This window comes from Phaseolus vulgaris, chromosome 8, assembly GCF_051622355.1.
Source record: "Phaseolus vulgaris cultivar YP4 chromosome 8, ASM5162235v1, whole genome shotgun sequence".
NCBI lineage: Eukaryota > Viridiplantae > Streptophyta > Magnoliopsida > Fabales > Fabaceae > Phaseolus > Phaseolus vulgaris.
The window spans coordinates 10,582,085-10,591,867 of NC_143505.1; the positions used below are offsets into that span (position 1 = coordinate 10,582,085).

Below are 9,783 nucleotides of genomic sequence, written 5' to 3' on the forward strand. Positions count from 1 at the left end.
TAAAGAACATATGTATAAGTGTCACAATAATAAAAAATCATTTTATCCCATTTAGCGTTGTACAATCTATCCTATACTTAAACTTATATAATAATTAAAAAGATATAATAAAAATAAAATCATAAATAATTATGCATCATAATTCAACAATAAAATAAAAAATTATTTTTTAGTGTCCACCAATGCTATTCATTCCAAATAATTAAAAAGATATCATATTCTTCTAGTCTGATACTATTTGTGTCTCGTTCTCAGTAAATATTTATTGTAGTTTTAAGATGAAAAATTTAAAATTATAAATCAATTTCATGTTATTTTAACATATATGTTCTAGTCATTTTATACATTGATCCAAATAAGCTATAATTTTATTTTTGTTTAACTTATAACCCAATGTTATAAAGTTAAAGAAACATAACTCCTACATTTCTTGCAAGAAGGTATTTTACGCTATTTTTATAAGCTCATTCAAATACAATATTCGTGGAATTTTATTTTTAAAATTTATTTCATTAAAATGACTTTGAACACGAGATATTTTTTAGGGATTCGACCCACATTTCTATTTGAACCAACATATTCATTAAATATATGTATATTTAACTCAATATTTTTAATTTAAAATTTTAGAAAAAAGAGAAGTTATAGAAAAAAAACTTTTTATTGTTAAAGAAAGATTGGAAGTCATGTATTATAAGGACCTATTTTTTTCTTTCAATTCCAACGATACAATTTTAGAAACTTATGATTGGGTATTATGAATCACAATTAATGATGATTAATATTATTCTCACTTTTAGGATCTATGATTTAACATTTGGTCTAAAGTTAATTTTTTTATTGATATTTGGAAACTATTGTATTAGTTTTAGATAATATACTAGTAACTATTATTTTAATTTGAAAAAAAAAATATAACAACTCTTTTATAATAATATAATTTGAATATTCTATTTTTATAATAAAATTGAAATAATTATATAAAAATAAAAATTGTGAAAATATCATTATTTTTCCACTTTAAATATTAAGAGTTGGGTCAATAGAAGTGTAAGTTATTTTAAGGTGTCAAATGATTAGTACTTAATGTATCCACACGATCGAGCAAAATCTCGGTATCTGGTTCAGGTCGATCGACTTGACTAATAACAAAATTAATAAATGACTCAACATTAGTTAATCTATTTTTATTAGGCTCATTAATGCAAATGATCCACGATAATTATATAAATAAGCACAAATCCCAAATAAGTACAAAATGAGGAGTGGTTCAATAGTTCTCTTGGTTCCAACTTCGTTCAAGAACACTTTACAATACAAATCATTCTAAACAATGTGTCTTAAAAAACCATTTATCCTTCTGAAAACATTCTATCATCCTCGTTTTTAGTTAGTTAGTTAATAATTTTGTCCCAAAGTATTTATATCATCTCCAATGCAAATATTATGTTATAAATTTTGATTTTATGTACATTACAAGAAATAATGATGGTAGAGTTCCCAAAAGAGTGACGCAAAGAGTAAAAGAGAGACACTACATGGGGCTAGTGTGGGCTTAGGGTCCCAATAGAAATGGAAACTAATATTTTGGTGGCTATGCATTAGAGACGTCCTCCAATGGAACACAAATTTACAAGGTAGTGTTGTCTAAGCCTACGTAAAGAAAAAAATATATTATTTAACTATAGCGTAGGTTTGGGGGATACTAAAATAGATATAAAATTAAATAATTATTAAGAAATGGGTTTTAAGCCTAAGTCAACTTCATAAAATCGATTTATATACTGTGAAATGTTCTAATCTCTACTCTATGTGAGATCTCCAATACACACCTCTCACACCGAGGCTACCAACTCGTGCATGAGATTATATATTATGGGTGGTCTGATAACAGACCGATAGCAAGTGACTTGATAAACCTAACAAACAATCACTAAGATATGGTTGAAATGACTCTGATACGATATTAAGAAGTGTATTTTAAACCTAACTTAACCTCATAAAACCAGCTTATAAGGTGAGGCTTGCACCCACTTACATACTATGAAATGTCATAATCTCTAGTCGACGTAGGATCTCCAACAATAATTAAACTTAGTGTCGTTGTTAGGAACACTATGTGAGAAAGAAAATGTGAGTAAATTGTCGTCATTGGGAACACTACCTGGGAAACAAATATTAGTGTCGCCTAAACCTATACTAAATGTAATAAAATATAAACTTGCATCCACTTTGTGTCCATATTCTTGACACAGTATCATTTTGTCTGCAACTTATTTTTTGATTGCATCTACTTTGTGTCCACATCCTAAACGTTAACTTATTATTATTTTAATAATTTTAACTTGCGTCCACTTTGTGTTTCCATTTTAGACTCAATATTATTTTGTCACTTAATTTTTGTCATTGCATCTACTTGTGTCCCATTCTAAATGCTAACTTATTATTATTATTTTAATAATTTTTAGTGTGAGATAAAAGTCTTCATTGTGGACACAATATTTGACATTTATTTTTGTGTTCAACTTGAGTTGACTTCACCCTTATTTATGGCTTCTTTTTTATACTCTCACCTTTTGTCGGTAACTAAAATGAATTTTTCTTGTAGTGTTAGATTTTGTTGTGTCCTGTTTCTTTCCATGAGATATTTTTACATTTTGTCTTCAATATAAAATTTCTATAAAATTCGCACTTTAATAAACAAAATCACATTTTAAATTTTCAAAACTTAAAAATATTTTCTTATTTATATGTTTTAAAACCTAATTTAAGGTTTAAAACCATAAGTTTCATACCAAATCAGTATCTCTTATAAAACCAAAATCCAAAACTTGTGAAGTATTTAAACCTTTTGCATTGAATTATATATAAAAAAATACTAAAAAAAGTACAAGAGAAGCCTTCCTAGCCTGTTCTTATCACAAGTGACAAAAAGTAATCTAGCAACAATCTTGCATCTCAAAAGACGTGTTCAACACAAAAGCAATTTGACAAATAATACTTTAAAAAAGAGAACATACTTTAAGCATAAACATATGTTTACGATCCTTAAACATTTAAAATGTTTTTAATAGGAAACAGCCAAACATAGTGATTTTACAGATTCAGATAAGTTCAATTGGAAATATAAAAGTGATACTAATTGAAGTTTATAAAGTCCATGTAGGCAACTTGCCTTCTTTATTTTATGTCGTATATTTCATAAACATATCATATGAAATGTTTTTTCTTAAAAAACATCATTCTTTAATCATTTTAATGGAAGAAAATTTATGTTAAGTATGATGCAATATTTATAAATAATTATCAAAATAAATTATATTTCTATTATCTATATATGAACTAATAATTGTTTATATAGTATTTTTTCCTTTTTTATTTCACAAACATTTTTTTACCTGTATTATTTGCTGATTATTCTTAAAAATTGCTATATAGAAAATAAAGTTTGGCTAATTGATTTAAGGTTTAATTATTTATTTTAGTTCCATTATTTATTTATTTTATTCAATTTAATATAAATATTAATAAAAAAAATCAATCAAAGTTTCTCAATTTTTATAAATATAAAAATATTATTATTTTATTGACTTTTGTCTAATTAAAAGTAAAATAATATATTGATAATTTTAATTTATATGTACTCAATTTATAACCAATAATGGAAATTTGTAAATTAACCGTACTAATTTTAATAGATACAAAGTTCACATTGTTTGTTCCTAAAATTGGGAAACTCTATTCGTTTGTTTTAAATTAAGAAATTTGATTAAATTTTTTTATCAGTAAAAAGACTAAATTAAACAAAAATAAATAAATAACGTTAATGAATAGAGATCCCACAGATCTTAGAAACTAAACATTAATTTATTATGAGTTGTAATAAAAATAAATTTAAAATATCAAATGTAAATAAACGTATATGCATATTTAAATTATTTAAAATTATAACTTGATTTTCATTGTAAAAAGCTAAACACTACTATAGTAGTAGTTGTTTTCACATCACATTCACTAAATAAGAAAAACAGCTAGTCCCAACAAACAAAAAAACACCAACTAAATAACATTTTAATTCATTTATTTTATTTTATAAATATAGTAAACTACAATACAATCATTAAATAGAAACCAATTTTAGTGACAAAAAATAATTAGTTACTATATTAACTAAATTAGATACCATTTTAGAAACTAAAACAAAATTGGTTTCTAAACTAGTTTCCATTATTATTAAATAGTTTTTAAATTAGTATCTAATCAACAACTAATGTTTTTGCTACCAAATTTAGAATCTAAATATTTGATAGTTAAAATCTGGTAACTAATTAGATACAAATTTAGAAATTATTTAACAATAATATAAACTAATTTAGTAACCAAAATTTTTTTAGTTTTTAAAATGGTCTCTAATTTAGTTAATATAGCAACTAATTATTTTTTTGTTTCTAAAATTGGTTTCTATTTGATGATTTTCTTGTAGTGGTAGGTTCAATTCCATTTTGAATGCCAATTATTTTTGTTTAAACTAGAAATATCTCTTGTTCCTTACTATGTTCTGAGATCTCGATTTTCGATTGAAATGTTGAAAAAAATACTTGTAAAAGGTCATCCAACAGATTAAGTTAATGCCCAATCTTGGATAAAAGTAATATATACTTAATAAATGCATATTTTGGTATGATATTGGTCAATCTATTTATAGGGATAAATTAGGTCTGTATCAACATTATTTTTATAATCTTATCACACTATCTACAATTTTATATCTAATTCCCTCTAATCTTGTTGTTAGGGGTGTTAGACTGAGATTTGGTCAATTTAATTGTTAGTGACCATCTCAACCCCTTGTGATAAAAAATATTATTATATTAATATTTTATATTATTAAAAGGAGTATTAAAGTAGATGAATTCTCTTAGGAATATGATAGGAAAATATTCCTTGTCAAAAGCATAAAGTAACTTAATTTAGACACACCATTGAAAGCAATTGAGTTAGAAAGTTGATAGGGAGAAGTATAATTTAAAAATGTGAGATTATTAATGGTTGATAGGGAGGGCTTTTTAGAACGTGAGTAAAGTAATTAATGATTATAATAAGTTTGTTAGTTGAAACGTGCATGAATGGAAAGGTGGGAACTTAGATGGAAGTTGTGTGGTGGTACTAATTGGAAAAATGATGTCCCATCCATCCATGGTGCTGTCTTTTTTCCTTTCTTGTGACCCTTAATAGTCAGCATTCCACTAGGACAACCAGGGAGAAAGTTGCTAAAATATGCTCTCATCTACCCTATCATTTACCATTATTCAATTCTTTCCCCATTTGGCCTAGGCAACAACACCTCACTTTCATATATGAATCCACATCAACCCAATTTTTTGGCATGTGATTCAACCTCTTCCTTTCATTTTCAACTATTGCACCCCAAAACAAAACATCATAAAAACTTATCTATCTATCCATCTAATACCTGCAAACACTGCCATCTCATATATCATCATCTTCTCATACCATGTTTGGATACACTTAAGAAAACACAAGAAATTACATTTAACAAGTACAAAATTACAACTATTAACTTCATAAAATAACTTCTTAATTAAACATGGAAAATACTGAACACACTATTTTAACACTGTTTTAACCTTGCAATGACGATTTGGAAGTGAGTGATTCAACTTGAGCCTTCCCACATGTTCCATTTAGCCTTATGTAAAGTCTATATTCATCATATGTCATTGGTGAGTACAAAGCTGGTCTCTCCTTTGTCACAAGCTCCTTGGCTGGTTGAATAAGTAAATCACTCCTTGGGTTATAGAACATGGCCAATGACACTCGATCTTGGTTTGAGTTCACAATCACTCTGTGTTCTACACTCTTGTAAGTTGCATTACTCAGCACCTGAAATTAAACATGCCATTGAACATTTATTAATAAGTAACAACTACCAATTCTTGATATTTAAATCTAATGAGTTTTTGTTTGGAAGTTTGATTATTTCCTCCGAATAATGTCAAAATACATGTGTAAGATATGACTAGATCCAAAGAGTAATCAAAGGTAAATTAGTCATGAAACAACAGCTTGACTGGTAAAAGGTTTGAACAATCCAGAGAGAATTAGGACCTGAATTTGGTCACCAATGTTGATGATGAAGGCATTTGGGACAGGCTTAACTGTGATCCATTCATCTCCTTTGCGTACTTGAAGACCAGAAACAAAATCATCTGGGAGGAGAATGGTCATGCCACCAGGGTCTGAATGAGGGGAGAGTCCTAAAGTGAGATCAGGTTGAGGGCACTTTGGATAGAAATTCACCCTTAGGCATGCACCAACCTCACTTTCACCCCCAAATGCATTAAGCAGAAAATCCTCTTTCAAACCAAGGTTTACAGATATAATTTGGAGTATCCTTCCTCCTAGCTTAACCACTCCCTCTCCATATTCAGCAATCACTTTCCTATCACCACAAAAACAGAATTAGTGGGGGTGAAATAAGGTATTGTTTTCATTATTTTCTTTCACCTCAGAAAGTGACAACAGAATGAATCATCAATATAAAGAGATTCAAGAAAATGGTCCTACATGTATTTATTATCAAACAAAGATATCAAACAACTTAACCAAGTATGTTTCTTGATTACATACTATTACCATACTTAGAAAACAAAAGGGTCCCAATTAATCCTGTCTAAAATTACACTATGCTGCTTCTCGTGAGCTAGCTCCAAAGAAGCAAACAATGTTATTGACATCTCTGTGCATGTATAAAAGAAGAAAAAAAAAGCACAATTGAATACAGTGGCTATTATTACAGTGTCCTTACAGATATTACTTTCAGAAGACTTATTTTATTGGTTCTTGGTAGTTGAGCTCGAATGATTTGGGTACTCAGTCTAATATTTTGTGGTGAAACATAAATTTGTGATGCAAAGATAAAGACAATTAAATGAATTATTTGGCACAGTATGTATTAAACATTGGACCGAAATGGTAGCTAATTAGAGTTTGGTCCAGCCAATTTACACAGCACCCGTGAATCTTCAGTGTCTTTAATCGGTGCATTCAGATGCACACACAGTACCACGTTTTCCAACCATTATCTATTCGCATTTTTCAATGTTGAGATAGTTTTGCCACACGTTTTACATGCAAAAGGTCAAGTTTACTACGTGTTTACGCTTGAGAACGGTGTTCAACAATTTATTTCTAGACATTTTTGTGCAGTGTTTTTAAAATTTAAAATATAATATTTTAAAATTAATATATTTTGAGTTCACAGTAAAGAGATAACACAAATTGGATAGAGTCAAAATTCCCACAAAGCTGAACTTATCAAAAAAGCTTTTCTTGTATGAAAAAACAAAACTTTACTTCAAATTAATAAATACAAGTTCAATTTTCACTGGATAATTATTTTTAATAAAGTTAAATTCACTCGTGTCTAACACGGCTCTGTCCAACACTCTCCAAATTGACATGTACAAATATTATTTTTCACTAAACCACTTTTGTTTATGCCTACAAAGTAGTACCCTCTTTCCAACCTCCACGAGACCTTAATATTATGAAAACACCACCACTTTAATTAGTTGGGTACACCTTCATTTTAACAACTAACATTAAGCAAACATAAGTAGCCACGTCCCATCTTACCAAACAAACAACAACTTTATATCTTGAAAAAAAAAACACAAAAAAGACATGATAGCAATAAAATATAAATTCTTAATTTGAGTCTAGGGTGTTTGAACAAGCAACCTATCACTTGCTACCAATAAATTCCAGTCACTATGTCTGGGATAGTTTGGCAATGAGTTTTTTCTGGGTTATTTTTAAGTAGACATGATCTATTGTTTAAGAAAGAGAGAGAAGACAAACATGTAAAAAAAAGTATATATTCTAAATATAAGTACATCTTTAAAATCACTCGTACAACTTACATGTTTCAAAATAATTTCGGTGCTTATAATAAACAACTTAGATATTTTTTTTAATGTTGACATCTAAGTTATATCTAATTGACAAGGACCGCACCAACATTATAATGAAGTAAATTTATACTACATATCTTTTTTCAACACATATTAAGTATTTTGTTATTTTCTTTTTCTAGCCAAAAAAAGCTTGAAGCACAGAGATCCTACACATTTTAAGACTGTTCTTTATAATTTTACTTCTGACAAACAGAAACAGAAAGAGAAGTAAGTAACTTGAGATGAGAGAACTGAAGTTGAAAAGAGAGTTTTTCATTTCTTCCTTTTACTTGAAAGTGTGCATGATACTTTATCTAACATGCTAGAGGTAAACTGTGAGACAATTAAAGTGATCAAACAAATAAAAAGATTGAATGATATTTTGTTTTTCACACTAAAAAATCTCTGAGATAGATTATGTTATTATGAAAAGGAGAAAATTTGAATAGGGATAAGAGAAGCATACCTCAAGGATGGTGGACATGCAGGCCACTTAGCTTGGTTCCTAACAGAGGAAGGCATGTAATGAAGAAAGAAGTAGTCACTCCAATCTAAGGTGGCACCCTTCTGCACTCCCAAACGACTTCCATAGCCTTCATAGGTGGTGGGGGAGTTTGCATACTCCTCCTTCACCTCGAGTGGCTGGTTGAAGAACTCGCGCCACAGTTCCCTGACACTCTTCATCAACTCATGGCTAACTCCATGGTTCACCACGTGAAAGAAACCCCACTCACTACAAGCCTCTGCCATCTTCTTCAGCCCCTCTTTTCGAACACTCTCATTCTTGGAAAAGAGTTGTTCTAGATCAATGACAGGGATGTTAGCATACTGATGAGCAGATATGTGATCGTGAAGAGGCTCATGATGAGTTTGAGAAGATTGATGAGGAGTGAAAGAAAAAGTGTTGTTGGAGGGTCTTTGAGAGAGTGGCTTAATGTAGCGTGAGGGGATAGAGCTAAGGCCACTTTCAGCTAAGGCTTGGACTCGAACCACGGGTTCTGGCCATGCTTGGCAACTCAGCATGTTTTCAGAAACTAGGAAAGCACAAAAACAAAGACAGAGGTTGGAGAGAATATATGAACTAGTGAGTTCAAGTATGTGTTTTGCTTGTAGCTTATGTTGTAGTGTGGTTGAGAGCATCTAAGAGAACCCTATATATACAGATAAGAGCATGAGATTTCACCATATGTATAATTTCGGCGCCGTGAAGAAATTGAGTTGGCTTCTAATGTGGGTTCTGCCTCTTTATCTCACTCTCATGCCTTTCTGTCCATACACATATAAATTCTTTTATGTTATTATAAGGGTCGTGACCACGGACATACTAATCATATAATAATGATATAATCATATGTTGATAACTCAATTTTTTTTATGTAATTACAATATAATTTCTAATATTATTTAATTTTAAATTTATTTTATATATATATATATATTTTTAAATCTATCGCATCAAAATTATATAAAACTATAAAGATTTAGTATATTTTTTCAGTAAAATACATTTATTCCATATATTAATAAATTATTATTCTAATTATATATTTTTTTAATTTAAAATATTATTATATTATTATAATTGGGTGTGTAATTTTTATTTTTTTCTTTTATAAGTATAGTTCTATTTAATCATGATTGTTGTGTTTCAATTTAAGCAGTGTTTAAAAATTTAATTTTGAATTTATAATAAATTATTGGAGAAAAGAGTTTTGTTATTGATATGATATATAGTGGTCCTATGAATAAGACAACATAAATTTTTTTTTGGAGGTTCATTTTTCTATTGAAAATTTGATACCGC

General features: G+C 28.7%; 1 protein-coding gene across 1 annotated transcript; it reads right to left on the minus strand.

Annotated features, from left to right (window-relative positions):
* Positions 1–5,470: 5,470 nt before the first annotated feature.
* On the minus strand, positions 5,471–9,253 carry LOC137824143 (jasmonate-induced oxygenase 2). Its single transcript, XM_068629610.2, has 3 exons — positions 8,446–9,253; positions 6,130–6,463; positions 5,471–5,904 (listed from the first exon to the last, which is right to left on the minus strand). Exons 1-3 carry the CDS (start codon positions 9,117–9,119, stop codon positions 5,644–5,646), a joined length of 1,269 nt encoding a protein of 422 aa, XP_068485711.1. The 5' UTR covers positions 9,120–9,253; the 3' UTR covers positions 5,471–5,643.
* Between the last annotated feature and the right edge of the window lie 530 nt (positions 9,254–9,783).